Below are 15,793 nucleotides of genomic sequence, written 5' to 3' on the forward strand. Positions count from 1 at the left end.
AGTCACAGGAGCACCATTGTGACAACTGACATTCTGAACAGTGACAGCTCACAAGAAGAGGGCACGTAACTGTTGGTTGACCATGAGTCCTATTGGGAGAAACAGGAACATCTCAAGATTGTTCCAGATCCCAAACCTGGGGTTCTACAAACAGGAAGAAACAGACAATTTCTCCAGCAATTATAGAAGCACCTATTAAAATGACAACAAAGTATCATTTTATAACTATACAGGTCCATAAATAATGAACCCTGTTTTAAAACAAGTGACCCAGAGCTAGCAAGACTGCAGGCAAATAGGAATGCTGCTGTGTTGCAGGTGGTACTGGGTAACCAACACCATCCTATGCAAGGGAGGGTATCGGGAGCCCTAAAAGTGTCAGCCTAGTCATCCTGGTCCTGAGGATTTATCTGAAAGAATTAATTCAAAAGAAAGGGGGAAAATTATGGGTGGAAAGTTGTTTTATGGCAATAACATTTGTGATGATTAAAAGTTGAAAGATAAAAACTAAACGGCCAACAAGAGGGAAAGAGAGGCATGTAATTTAATGAAACATGATACAGTCAGTTAAAAGAAAAAAAAGCTATTTATGGAAGTACGTTAAATGGGGGGAAAGTAGAGCAGGAAATTCTACAAGTACAATGATTGTATACAAACGGATAAAGACTCAGAGGAACCACAAAAAAAGCATAAATAGCTGTGTCTGGGTGGTAGGATTATGAATGTAATTTCTTCTCAGTTGCTGTAAAGTTTTTTGATAATAGACTTTTTAAAGTAGTGGCCTGGCTTTCCCAGTGAAGGTGTGCTTGTCACTCTGCTGGGAATCAATGTGCCAACTGCTGACCCTTAGCCTTAGGGCATGTCACACCTTGGGCTGTCCACATGACTTGCCACACTGTGGGAACCCACCAAGCTTATGTGGGCCAGGCAGGTGCATACACCAACAAGTCCAACTGTCTGAGAGGTCCATGGGAGAAATACAGAGGACACTGGAAATTAGAGAAGGGGAGAACACAGCAACACTATGCATTTAAAAACTGAGATAATAATTTAAGAATCAAATGCAAGAGCATGCAAATGCCCATCTGCCACATAAATCTATGTCCTGGCTACACCAGAGCATAGTTCTCAAAATAGAATGATCTCAAGTGCCAGGTGGTCCACCCCACTGGCATGTTAAGGATGGCTGCCTGGTTTACAGGTGAGATCTGAAGCTCATGCAGAAAGAGGTGACTTGCCCAAGGTCACAAAGTCAAGGACTGCTGAGACAAATGTCACCATTCCTCTGCTAACTGGCAGATGCATACATGCCTACGAGGCTCAGAACATTCTCAACACGGTATCTTGCTGCTTGACTGGGCACAACTACTGTGACTGGTGCCACAGCCTAACTCAGCTCTCTTGTCTGCCAGAGCCCCACATCCCCATTCCATGAGACACCTCCAGGAGGGACAATCCCTGAGAACTTGCTGTCACCTATCCAAATTCCACCATGATGGGCCAGCGTAAGGCCATCCTACCTCATGCTCACAGCTGTCTGAACAAGCAGTGTGGACTCAAGTCCTGGTGTAACCTAACCTATCTATGTAGCCTAGCAGGTAACCTAGCATAAATTAACTTTTTGTTTAGAGTTTATAACTTTGCCTTGATTGCCCTGTAACCCCACTTAGATCACCCTAAAGTTTATATGGTTAGTGTGATGCATATCTTGTAATCTGCTACGTTTCACAGAAAGACCAAGACGTAATCAGCTAAAATTCCTTCCATAACAACTGTAATCCCCGACATTATGATCGCCAGAACTGTTTTTCAGGAACAAGCCCAGGACGTTTTACAGGACCAGGGGGTAAACCAGCTGAAACCATAAGACCAGCTGAAGCAGCTTGAAGGACCCTCTAGTGACCTCCTCACAAACTTTCCTCATTATAGTCTCATTATAATACTAAAATCCCCAACCAGAGGCAGAGATTTCCCACCATTTTTGAACATACGATGTATGCATAGCCATATTTCCTAACTGCCTGTGCCCTGGAATGTCCCCACCTATACACACAAGGACAGAGCTCACCTTGATGTTTATGCATGATTTCCCCCAGTAAAGACGGATCAGATGCTTTGCTTGAGGAACACACTATTCTGGGATCCCCAGCATGTTCCTTGCTTACAAGTTCACGTGATAAAGTTCCTTCTCATAAAATCATCTCAGAGTTGTCTTTTGGCTGGTAGCTCTTGAGAGTTTGGACCCGGTTCGGTCCGGTAACACTGGCCTCCCCACTTCCTGGCTAACAGATCTGGTAAGTGACCTGGAGTCTCAGTGTTCTTGTTGGTAAAAATGGGATAAGTAGAGTCTCTGTGTGATAGGATTAGTATGAGGAATAAATGAGGTAAGAGATGTGCTTGGCACAGTTAATGCAAAGTAACCTCTCTGTGTTAGGACACTTCTCTCATCACAGTCCCTGTGAAGACTGAGCAGATGACAAGCATGAAACATGTGGCAAATGCTCTCTAAATAACAGTTACTATAACAATAAATGCGCCATGGCACAATTGCAGTGGATTTTTCCGGGAAAGGGCTAGAGAAGGGCTTCTCAGAGCCCAAAGGACGTTTATTCTTCCCTTGGTCATAGAACAGACCCCTGACTGCCAGTCTCCCCTGTTCCCCCCTCTCCCCTCCCCCATCCATCCTCCCACTTGCTTGCCAGCCAGGAAATGACCCAGCATCAGCCATTTCTTCCCTTTGATCCCCAGGGCCCAATGAAAGCCAGACCTAGACCTTTGCCCTCTGTCCCTGCAGCTTGGGCCCTGCCTTGGCCCCGGTTTAGAAGGAGGCTGGGGGTCACTGAGGGAAACCACCCACCACTGACTTCACCTCCTCTGGGGCCTGGGGCTGGAGCTTCCGCCGCCCCGCCTGCCCCTGCTGCCCACCATGGGTCCCAGCAGCCCACTCACAGCTCCAGGATGAGCACCACGTCGGTGCGGTTCTCAAAGACGTCGTGCAGCGTGATGATGTTGGGGTGCAGCACCTGCCGCAGGATGCTCACCTCCCGCTCGATGTCCTCCCGGCACACGCCCCGCCGGCTGGCCCGGCTCTGCCGCTTCTTGATGAACTTGGCTGCGTACTCCAGCCCGCTGCTCTTTTCCCGGCACTTCTTCACAATGGCAAACTGGCCGCTGTGGAGACACAGACGCACACGATTAGGGTGGCCATCAGAGTCACTGCCAGCACAGGACAAATCCTAGCACCAGCCAGCATCCCCACCTGGCCATCAACCAGTGGCTGAGATGGGGCAGGTACTGGGTTTCCCTTCTGTTCCTATGAATCCTGAAGGAATGTTAGTATTGTCGTTTCCAGGGTACAGATGTGAACACTGAGGCCCTGAAAGGTTATTGATTTGATCAAAATGACACAGCCTTGTCATTCCAAAGCTTCATCTAGAACCCAAGTGTGATATTCACCAGATGAAATCACAATGTCCAGAGGCTTATACTATGTAACAGAAAGATTTCAAAGGATAAACAAAAAGACTGGCATGCCCTGGCCAGGTGGCTCAGTCGGTTTGAGCATGGTCTGGCGCACCAAAGAGCTTCTAGGTTTGATTTCCAGTCAGGGCACATACCTAGGTTCAGATTCAATCCCTGGCCGGGATGCATAGGGGAGGCAACTGACCAATGTTTCTCTCTCCCTCTCCCTTTCTCTTCTCTAAAATCAATAAAAACATATCCTCAGGGGAGAATTAAAAAAAGACTGGCATGGTCAAAATACTAATGGTAACAATCATCCAGCTGAGTCTCCCACATCTGGACACAAGTACAGATTTGTCCATTGGGAATTGTGAGGTGAGTAACAAACAGCTCTATATTCTCATTTTGGCCCCTTTGCTCCCAAGCCCCTTCCAACATATAAAATCTCAATTACCTGACATGAGCCAAGGAGTTAGACAATAGGGGAACCGAACAAATATGAGGACGATGCACTTATATAAGACAAGCCAGAGGCTCTGGGTTGGGTTGGTGGGGATCCCAGTGGGGTGGAGGTGCCCAACACTGTCAGTAACTATAGTGGGAGTTTGTCACAGTGAGAGGGGTGACGGGACCACAGAATTGTAGAATGTTTGGAAACTGAGGCACAGAAGTCAAGTTGCTCTCCTGAGGTCATCACAGAGTTAATGGCAAAGCCAGACCCCAGGGATGGGCACCTAGCCCACTGTCTACAAAGCCTCTAAGATACAGGAGTCAGGGCTGGGCCTGGGAGTCCTTCACTCTGTGGACCAAGGCAGCAGCCATAAAGTGATGTCCGTGCCAGAGCGGCAAGTGCCCCTGAGCCAGCTTCCCTGAGAGCTCCCAGCCCACAGGGAAGGGCAGCGGCCTCTGCTTCACTATCTCAGTCCAGGCAACCAGCGGGGGCAGCTCTAAGTCCCTGTAGACTGCCCGGTGGCCACCCTCCTCTGGGTCCTCCCACTCCCCTTCCACCATTTTCCACAACTGCCCCATGTTTTCTTTCCACCCTCAATGCTCACTGCTTGAGACAGAACTCAGCAAATCGTAGGTTAAGTTTAATGGCTTAATAAGGAGCCACCGGACTCCACACTTAGGATGTACTCTCTTAGTGGCTCTGGGGTAAGAGCTACACAATGAAATGCTCTGGAGATCTGCCTCAACCTCAGAAAATAGCATCGCGTCTGAACCATTCCATTACTAGAATAATACTCAGTGAACAACCTTCAAAATAAGCCTAAGTGACCAAAAAAAAAAAAAAGAGAGAGAGAGTCAAGTAGCACAAGCAAGGAATAAATAAGCCAACATGCTGTGGCAACCACCTTAGAGATGTCACCAGACACACATCCTCATTTCTCAATGCTGGCTGAGCATCTGCTCTGTACCAGGCTCAGTGCCGGGCAGTAAAGGGCAGGGACCAAAGGCCCAGACAACAGGTACAGAAGGAGCTCCGGGGAGGGAGAGGGCTCTGGGAGCCCGCGTGGGTAGGGAAAACTTAGTGGAGCCAAACTGATATTACACTGTCCACTAACATTGAAGTTTCAGCTATTTATGCCCCAATATTGCCTCTCGGCTGTCCATACACCCCGCTGACGCAGATGGAGTGAAGCCAGTCCTTCCAAAGCCGGAGTGAACACATTCAGCAAGATCTCTAACACAGCTGGCGACTTGGAACCACTTTGGGCCTTGGGGACATCGGGTCCTTTAGTGGGTGCCAGCAAACACTTGACGAAGCTTCCAATCCAGGCGGCTGTGAGTCTCAGTGTCAGGATGACCACGCTCCTCTCCTCTCTCTGATACCTCAAGGGGCCTGGCATCAGCAGTCCTGACGGCAGACAGAGCTCCCTCTTCCCAGCTGACTGATGAGAAACCAAAGCTTAAGGATTTTAAGCAATTTGTATAAGCTTACAGAGCACAGAGGTGGAGGCACAGGGTTTTTATAAAGCAGAAATAAATATTTCAGGTGACCCTGACATAGCTTCCTCTATTTTTATGAGGGAAACAATGGCATTTTTCTAAATCGCATGCCTGAAAAATTCCTCCAACTCTCAAAAAGCAAATGAGTGTTTGCTTTTCCCGGTTGAGTTTTCTCTTTGTGAAAGCAGCTGTGGCAATAAGAGGTGACTGGGGGTCAGGCCTAATGTGCAGGCATCTTCCTCTCACCAAAAGGAGGTATTTTGAGAGTGGGTGACCAATGTGGAGTCGAATACCAGGCAATAGCTCTCATCTCCCCTCTCTTCATGGGGGTGGGGTCCTCCACTCAACCTGCCCTGGGGAGCCTCAGAAGAGTCAAGGCCACTTGCGGGTTTTCCTTTCTCCTTGGGCTGTTACTGGAAAGAATAGAGAATATGCCCCACTAGGGTCAACCCCCAGGCCATGAGGCTTTTGGCAGTGAGAACAGACTTCAAAGTCAAACAGGTCTGGTTCAGGAACTTATACTGCCACCTGGGGCAAGAGGCTACCTGCTCTGAGTATCAGTTTTCTCATCTGTAAAATGGGAATTGTGAAGCCTGGAAATATCTGTAATGCTGGCCTATAGTCGGCACTAATAAATGGTAGCTATTAAAACTACTAGTTTGTGGCTCACGTGAAGGCTGAGCAAGAGGCATTAGACACAGAAGTCACTGATTTAAATGGTCTGCAATGTGTGGCCAGGGAATCAGTGTGATTTTAAAAGCCCCCCCTCCCCCCGGTGATTCCAGTACACAGCCAGCTGTGGGAATATCTCTCTGTTCTAAGCAATTAGCCAATTCTTTTACTCCTGAGAGCAATGGTTCTCAACTTTGGCAGCACTTTGGAACCATGTGACGAATTAAAAACTACTGGTGCCTGGGTCCCATCTCCAGAGATTCTGACCTCCTAGGTGTGGGCTGCAGCCTGGGAATCGAGGCGCAGCCGGTCCCTAAATAATGTTTCATTATAACAAATGATGAGATGCTATTGAAATTTAACTCTTGTTTATGTCAATCAGCCTATGGTAAAATTAGTTTCTTTATATGTTGTTTTGCTTAAAGTTGTAGAATCTGTCGATGACATTAAGTGAGGATTTACTGTACTTAAAAGCTGCCCTGTGACTCTGATGTGCAGCCAGGGCCGAGAAACACTGACTTACAACAGGTCTCTGCTTATCTCCACTAAGAAGACAGTACACAGCTGTTCCTCTTATTCCTTGTTTTTGTCGTTACCCTCTCCCTGAGTTCTTGGATCTGACAAGGGAGGGAGGGAGAAAGGGAAGCTGGAGGGGAATGTTGTCTTTCCCACCAGCACAGTATTTGCCTGAGGGGTCTTCAACACAACTGCCCCAATATTTACTTGCAAATCAAGACAGAGAATTACCCTGGGCTTTGGGGGACAACAGGAGTGGAAGTTTGCATTCAGGCATGCCCTGGTCACTGTACCCAGAGCAGACACACAAAGGCCAGACCTGAAGTTGCTCTATTATGCCTGTCATACAGCACCAGCAGACTCACAGGCAGGTGAAAACAGTGACAGTGATAGGCCCTTGCCTGCCCATCAGAAAGGCTCCAAGCCAGGAGTTCAGGCCCCATGGTGCAGAGGTCATCCAGCTAAGCAGTGAGGGCTCCTCTAAGGTTAGGACAGAGCCACCCAGGGCATCATCCAGAGAAGGAACAGAGGGGAGCCATTCAATTGTTAATGGAGACTACTGCCAACACTAATTCAAGAATTATGGGAATGCTGAAACATTGATACACATATGCAAAACATGCATATCCACCCCCACCCCCACCCTTCCACTGCAGCAGTCAATACCTAACTCACGGTCTAACGCTGCAAAGGCTGGTAGTCAGGAGGCCAGATTCCTGGCCCTGACCTGTCATTAAAGCTTTGTGGGCTTGGACAAGGAACTGCCTTCTCGGGTTGTGTTTCTCCACCTGCCATCTGAGGTCTCACCTCAAAAAGCTTCCTTTTAGAAAGTGCCAAAGAGCCTGAGACAACTCTGAACAGAAATGAGGGCTTTCCCTTCACTCTCCAAGTTCCTACCTCTGGGCTAGTGTCTGCATCAAAGCCCTACCACTAACTGGCTATGACCCTGGGCAGACTTTTCAACTCCCATGGCCTTCGTTTCCTCCCTTGTCAGATGGGGGTGAGAAAACCTGGTCTGAGGACCTCCCAGGGTTGGCGGGGAAATCATGAGATAATGCCTGAGAAAGGATTTGACATCCAGCGCTGCACAAAGGCAGGAGGCGTGGGTGGGTGGAACTCTGCGCCTGAGGCTGTCTTGCAAAAGTCACGTAGGAGGGCAGTAAATCTGCAAGTCACAGAAACTGTCTTCCCTGCTTCTGCCAGCAGGCTCTCCTGCAATTATGTCTGGAACACACCCCTCTTGCCCCTCGAAGGGATCAGCTCCTCACTCACTTAGCACCCTGGGAGGACACAGCAGGCTGCATAGAGAATGAGACAGACGGGCCTCATTCCAGAATTCGGCAGGGCCCAGCGTGGCACCCCAAAGTGTCTCCTATTGTCTGCCGTGAGACCAGATGATGAGGAGTAAACTTAGAACAGCTCCTCAGCGCCAAAAATGGTATTGGTGTCTCCAGCAGCCGCTCCTAAGCTTCATGGAAGAACCTGGTTCATGTGCCCCCAAATTCTTCCCTGCCAAAGGAGAATAACCCAGACATAGCCCAAATCTCACCCCATTTGGATTTTGGATAGCAATATGGACATTACAACATTTACACCTAGCTTTTCTTTTTACACACTATTTGTATATTTATTCTATTAATATTTACAGGTAGTTCCATTTTATAGATCAGAAAACTGAGGTTCAGGGAGGTGAGCTGACTTGTTAGTTGGGCCAGGTAGCAGGCCCTGATAGCAGGGCTAGGACCTAAACCATGCCTACTGACTCCAGCTCCAGGGATATCTTGAAGTAACTAACCAGTGGTGGTGTATCAAGCAATGAGGAAAGGGGTCCACCCCAGAAGGGAGGAGCATTTTTGTCACTGACATTGTTTAAATTTGCCAGTACATGGTGATAATAAAAAGCAGATTGCCCTTTATACAATTTTATCATTGGTTTTGAAAATGCACCCCCATGGCCTGCATCGAGCAGATCATTCCTGCTGCCCACTGGCCCCCACCTGCCATAGAAAACCACAGACAAACAGATGTGTTCTGGCAACGCCTAGGGGCTGGCTGCTACAGATGTTTTGTAAGGTCTATGAATAGGGTGGGCCTAACTCCTTCCCTTTCTGGGTCAACTCTAAAGTGTCCATGACTAGTAACTTGCTCCAAAGTCACCGTTTATCAAGGTGGAGATGAGCAGAGCTGCACAGAATGCAAACCCAGGGGTGAGATGCCATGTGAGGGGAGAGATGTCATCAAACGGGAAGTCTCCCAAGGCAGGAGGATGTGGAGACCAGGTTCCTCCTGCTGCTTCCCCCAGAGGTCACAGGAGTTCCCCTTCACACCCTGGAGAACAATGGGCAGATTCCTCTGGAATTACCCTGCAAGTTTTCAGGGCCACAGGCAGGGATAATGCTTAGGAGCGTCCAGTCAAGGTCATCCCAGGTGCAGCTCATCAGCTGGGGGTTGAGACCTATAGCTAACATGTTTCAAAGTCATGGGCAGGAGCAGCTTGAATCTATAATCAGCAGGAACCAGACTGGCCTGATCCCAGAGGACCCACATCCCAACCCTATAGCAACAGCCTGTCTGGGGATGGTGTCCCCAAGCCCCCTCCTCACTCCTCTGCCTGGCCAGGCTTGACTATGGGGCCTCTGTGTCTGTCCCTGCCCCTCACCTCCCTCCCCTTTCTAACATCCTCAACTTCTAACCAGGCCACTTCCAGTTCCCATAAACAAGATCCTTCCCTCCACTGCCTTAGTAAACAACCTGTTTCTGATCTCCTATATCCAAGTCCAGAATTTAGAGTCAAAAGATCCAAGTTCTATTTCCAGCTCTGCTACTTTTAGCAAATCACATAACTCTGAGCCTCAGTTCCCTTTTGTGTAGTAACACAGACATGAGAATATCCCAGTTGCACCAGGTTGTAATGAGAATGACATGAGACAGGTATATGAAAGCATTACGCAAACTATAATTTCTCCATGAATGTGAAGTATTCTTTCTCTCCATCCACTGGATCCCCACATCTGGATCCTGGTCTCCATTTCCAATCCCAGTGTATTCCTGAACCTCATTCAATTTCGGATCCCAGCTTAAAAATAGATAGTGCTGACGAGGATTGTGGCAGCTGGAAAGCAGGGTCCTCAGGTGGTTCCAGGATCCAGGAAAGCAAAAAACACTTCAGGACAGTTACCCAAGGTCAGAGCCAACAAGGGACTAGATCTCCAGGAAGAAGCCAAAATAGGGTAAAGAAATATAAAGTTACCCAAAGTCAGAGCAGGATGTGGGTCAGGATCCCAGGCTAGAGACATAAGAGTAAAGAGCAAAAATTTATGCTTCACATCAGGAACAAGTCAGACAAGCAAAGAATGAGAGGCCCACAGGAGCAACAGCCAGACCAGCACCGGGGAGTGGAGACCCTGGAGCAGACAGAAACATCAGCACAGGGCTTACAAACACAGAGCACACAGAGCCATTCAGATGGCCGTTTCTTCCAGCCAGTGACTAGAATCCACTGTCTAATGAGCCTCTTTCTCCTTTGACCATGTTGTCAATGCCTCCCTAGTCTCTTGACAATGGTTTTTAAATGTATTTGAGGTGTAGAACGCTCTCTCCAATAAATCTTGCACAGAAGCCCAATATGTAAACCCGATGAAAAGCAGTGCTTCTTTTGGGGGAGAGGCACTCAGAGCCCACCTACTCAGAGCCCACCCCCATGATGTGTAAAGGAACTTTATGAGTCCCAAGAACTCCAGGGAACACAATTTGAGAAGTATGTTCTATAGCATGGAAGAATGCTCTCCAGTGATCCCAAGGCAGTTTCAAACTGTAAATGAAAAAAAGGGAGTAACAAAAAACACCAATGCTTCTCAAAATTATTATCTAGTCTTTTAAGAAGTCACTCTGACCAAGCCAAGCTCAGGGTAAATAGAAAGGAATACATTTAGAATAAGCATCAGGGACCAGAAGTCTCCAGGGAGCTGAACCCTGACCCATGAATGGCTCCTGGCCACAAAGTCACAGGTGTCTGCCTGTGCAGGCCATAGCAGCTGCTTTCACAGGTTAGCTCGTTTAATTCCCTGGTCGTGCAACTAACTTCCTTCCTCTGACCTTTATTTTATTTATTTTATTATTTTTATTTTTTTTTAAGCCAGAAAAAAACTCCTAAAGCACAAAACGGAAGGAATCACTGAGCAGAGCCAAGTCGGGCTGAGGTATGATTACTTTTTGGAATCTATTTTTAAGCATAAGCACATTTTGATGCTGTTGTCAAATAAGCATGAGCTCACAAGTCCACTGCCTGAAATAAATTAGGCTCGATTTAAGTTGGGCTTGGCTATACAGAGGAAAGTTTTCACCAAAAACAGCTCAGAGTTCTCTGGTATTTCCCATAGTGTAGAGTCTAGATTCTAGACACTGACCGATGAAGGTTACTGAAGAAGTGCTGGGCTTAAAAAGTACCATCCATGCCCCCATCCACCTGACTGTCCATTCATCAGTCTATTTATTCACTAACTCACCCTCCATCCCTCATTTATCAATCAGTGTCCTAAGTGCTATAAATAGGACCCACCCCACAACTTGAAGGGCATACAGTCAACTGGGGAGATCGCACAAACATTAATGGAAAAAGAAGTATGTTCTGGACGTGTAGAAATATCTGCCTCAGGGTCAAGTGAGTGGACAAACAGTAAGCGCTGCAGGAATTCAGGAGAGGGAAGGGCAAGTATTGACTGAGGGGAGTCAGGGGAAGCCTTATGGAGCCTTATGGGATTTGAACCAGCCCCGGAAGAAAAAGCTAGATTCAGACAGGCAAGGGGAAACTGCTCGCTAGAGCTGGAGAGGGGGGAGTGGTGCACAAATGCTCTATTCTGCGGAGGCCTCTCTACCTCACTTCCTCCCTGTCGAGTAGCCACTTTCTAAGGGAAATAGATCAGGAAGCTGAACTTGCCCTTTCGCAGCCTCTCTATGGGGTGGAGGGAAGGAGAGAGCAAAGGATCAAGTAGTCAATAACACTCAGTTGGGTCAGACAGCCTTCTCATCACCCCTAATTGTGAAACCAACTGGCTTTAGCAGCCTGGGCAAAGCCCAGGAGGCTGGACCTGCAGATGAGACCTGAAACATGAGCTCACACTGCAGAGCAAGAAAGGGACTGCAGAGAGCAGACAGAAAAATCCAGGATGGTTGAGGTTCTGCTATTACTGTGGGGGTACAGGGTCACCCCTTATAAAATGGGGAAGTGAACACTTTATTTCCTATCATACCTTCCTCCCAACTTGCCAGACCCCTCCCCTCCAGTTCAAAGTTCTCCTGCGCCAGCCTGTCTCCTATGAGCTTTGCACCTCCCTTTGGCCCACATCCCACTGGGATCCTTTCCATAATTCACATAAAGTGACCATGGATTCCCAAGGGTAACCTGATCTCATTCCAAAGTAACACGATCACATTTTAACAGCATCCTTGACCAAGAGGGGCTTTAATGGTGGCACGTTTAGGTACACATTGGGCAAGTGGACGAACTGCTTGGACAGAAAAAGGTCTTTCCACTTTCCTAAAATTTACACCAAATAAACGGGACTGACTATGTGTGTCTGTGTTTGTGAATGTGGATGTGTGCACAAATCATAAACTATCATTCCTTCTGGTCAATTGTCTTCTGCACACCTGGATGTTCATGTCCGAGAGATTTTTGTAGCAACTTCTTCATTGATTTACTCAACTCTCCATCCTAGGGTGGATGCTGTTTCTCAGAATTTCTGTGAATTTTTTATCCCAAGTTGGTTTCCTTGCCATTACTTGACAAAACCACAGATCGCCTCTCTCAAACACTCAGGGCTATGAGTGAGGAAGGCCACACACTGTGGGCACAACACAGGGATAGGAGTCCTGGTTCCATCGCCACCTTCCAACTCTGGGGGCCTCAGTATCCACATCTGAAAAATAAAGGGTGGGACCACAATGCCTCTTTCAGGTCCCCACCGCTATCCCAGTTCACCCTCTTAGGAATCCCTGATACAGGTCAGTATGTCACATGTGTCTTTCAACATGAGACATACAGAGTGAGTTCTGGGTTTCTCACTGTCCAGGGCCCAGCCATGGGTCCAGGCTACTGAACTTTATCAGTCACATGTTGACCAACTAAATTTCCAGAGAGGAGGATCAGGGCTTCAGGCAAGAAAAGCAGATCTCAGATGCTCTCAAGACGCCCTGTACCATCTTCACATCCAGCAAAAGGCCAAAAAGACCCAATGCCAAAGGTATTTCTGTAAGAAGTAGCCCTTAGCCCTTAACCACCAACCAGCCCCTAAAAGCCTGGAGAGTAAATACTGTCCTCGTCATCGTGTTCTTTTGTTTTTTTTAAATATGTTTTTATTGATTTTAGAGAGGAAGGGAGAGGGAGAGAGAGAGAGAAGAAAAAAAAAAGTCAATGAGAGAGAGAATGCCTCTCAAACGCACCCTGACGGGGACCGAACCTGCAACCTGGGCATGTGTCACAACAGGGAATCAAACCAGCGACCTTCTGGTGCACAGGACAAAGCTCAACCAAATGCGCCACACTGGCCCGGGCATTGCAGTCATCGTCATAACTCTCACAGGGCCTGCTCAGCACCGAGCAGTAAGCCGTATGCAGCCAGTGTTTGCAGAAATAAAGACCTCATCTGAGGCGGCAGAGAGTGTGTCGAAGGGACTCCCACCCACAGCCGGCCCTCAGTGCGGCAGGAGAACTTCCCTGGCTCACTTGCTATAAAAAGAACACATTCTTGATATTTTTTTTATTACAAAAGGAGCATGTACATGATTTAAAAGAACAAAAGAAAGAAAACAGAAAAGCACAAAGAGGAAGCTCCCTGAGATAACCATTGTTATCATTTTGGTGTCCGCTCTCTTGGATTTTTTTCAGTGCATTCTATAGTCTCTTTGTTCATTTTTTAATGTAATGATACTATATATACCATTTTGGAAATTGCTTTTTTATTCTCTACTTAATGTACTTCCCACATAATTAAAAATTATTTTACTACCTAATTTTAAATAATATCCCACCATATAGATAAACCATGGTTTTTAAAGCAAGTTCTTAATTTTGGACATTTATATTACTTCTATTTTTAATATAATTAATAACACAATTATAAATACCCTTATGTATAAATATTTGTGTACATCCCTGATTATCTTTTCTTAAGATAAATTCCAGGAAATAGAATACCTGGGTCAAAAATTATGTACACTTTTAAGGTTTTTGATGCCTGATAAATGATCGTCCAGAAAGCTTGCCCCATTAATATTCCTAACAGCCATAAATATAATCAGCACCGCTACTCCCCATCCCACACACATTTCACCAAATACTGGCTCATTACTTTTTCAGCTTTATCATTCTGATATTTGAAAGATAATACCTCATTGCCGTTTTATCTTGAATTAAATTAACTTGTAGTTAATTACAAGTTAGAATGAACACCTTTTCCTATGTTTGTTGGTAATTTGAAGTGCCGACCAATATATACGTTGTTAATTTTGCTATTGGGGTGTTTGCCTTTTTTCTTATTGTTCATAAAAGCTCTTTATAACAGCCCAAGTGCCCATCAGTAGATCAGTGGATAAAAAAGCTGTGGGACATTTACACCATGCAATACTATGTAGCTGTAAAGAAGAAGAATCTCGTACCCTTTGGGACAATATGGATGGACCTGGAGAAAATTATGCTAAGTGAAATAATCCAGGCAGAGAAAGACAATCATCACATGATCTCACTTATATGTGGAATGTAAAGAACTTAATAAACTGATGAACAGAATAGATTCAATGACATGGAAGCATGGATCAGACTGACGATTCTCAGAGGGATTCTGAGAATTTACATGTATATATGCATAACCCAAGGACAGACAATGGTGTGGTGAGGGACTGGGGAGGGAGGTGGAAGGGGTAAATGGGGAGAAAAAGGGACATCTGTAAAATTTTGAACAATAAAAAAAAAAAGCTCTTTACACACATGTAATATTAACCTTTGTCGTGTATGTTACAAATATTTGCCCTGATTGTATTGTAAAGGAGCTTTAGGTCTTGTCAGCATCAAATGGTGTCAACCAGCTTTTTCACTTTACCCCTCTCTCCTCCTGCCTGTCATTGTAATCACTTGAGTACTGTGCTTACTTAAGAGCACTGGGAAGGGGAAAGACTTGTGGCTTGGTAACACTGTGGTCACCTAGGCACTCAATCCAGGTTATACCTTCAAATTTACTGCACAGGCCCCAGGGGAACTACCACCATCCCTCTTCTCCCACACCTGACAATGTCCGTTCTACTGGCTGACTGCAGGAAGGGACAGCATCTGAGGGTGAACAGGTCCTGCTGCAGAGAGGGCCTGGAGCCCCCAGGGTAGGCCACAGCTGCTGGGGTGACCAGCACAACAGACCCCTTTAGAGATGCAAAGCATCTCCCCTGCCATCCAGTTATCCATTATATTGTCAAGTGTCCTTTGTAACAGGACATAGGCAATGACTTTCTTTCAGAAATTAGTACTATGATGATGATATCTGTCTACCCTGAACAAATATCCTCCCTCATTTCAGATAATGAAAGTGCATAATCTATCTTGTTTCCCTTTTGCTCTTGACAACAACGATGGTCTAGCCCTTAGGTGTATTTCCTTCCTCCTTCCTATGCATGAGTGGTTCTCAAACTTGGGGGTGTAACAGAATCATCTGGGGAGCTTGTTTAAAATGCAGGTATCCGGGCCTTAACAGAGATTTGAGAAATCATAATCTTTTGGAGGGTATGTGGCTTTTCATCTTCTACCTTTATTTTCAAATTCTCTGTGCCTCTTATTGTATGTTGTGTCAAATCCTCAATGAACAGGAGAAACTAACTATAAGTGGTTCTGTGTTGCTATCACCGCAGCACAAAGGAAGAGAGTGGGCTACGGAGCATGCCTGCAAAGCCAGAACTTGACCCATTTCACAGATGGCTAAAGGGGGCTCCAAACAGTTAAAGATGTTGTCCAAGGCAGGACCACCCAAACACTCATTTATAGTCTATCCCAATGGCCAAGTGGATTGACTGTAGAGCAGAAGGCATTTCCCAAAGGACCAAAGTGGTGCCACCTCCTCCCCCTTCTGCCTTCATGCTCACAGGTGGCCCATTCCCTCATCCCCACCCTGAAAGGGACTTGACTTCAGATCCATACCCAGCCTCACTGTGC

The 15,793-nt window shown here is 46.5% G+C and overlaps 1 protein-coding gene across 3 annotated transcripts in view; it reads right to left on the bottom strand.

The window, feature by feature from the left end:
- DAPK2 (death associated protein kinase 2) overlaps nt 1-15,793 on the bottom strand; it is a 116,981-nt gene that overhangs the window by 51,462 nt on the left and 49,726 nt on the right. For 2 of the 3 annotated variants that reach the window (XM_081121576.1, XM_081121578.1), the window contains exon 3: nt 2,950-3,171. In XM_081121576.1, coding sequence (XP_080977702.1) covers nt 2,950-3,171 — 222 coding nt within the window. The remainder of the gene's footprint in view (nt 1-2,949; nt 3,172-15,793) is intronic. The other variant, XM_081121577.1, reaches the window with a different exon arrangement.

Source organism: Miniopterus schreibersii, assembly GCF_964146895.1.
Source record: "Miniopterus schreibersii genome assembly, chromosome: 1".
NCBI classification, from domain to species: Eukaryota; Metazoa; Chordata; class Mammalia; order Chiroptera; family Miniopteridae; genus Miniopterus; species Miniopterus schreibersii.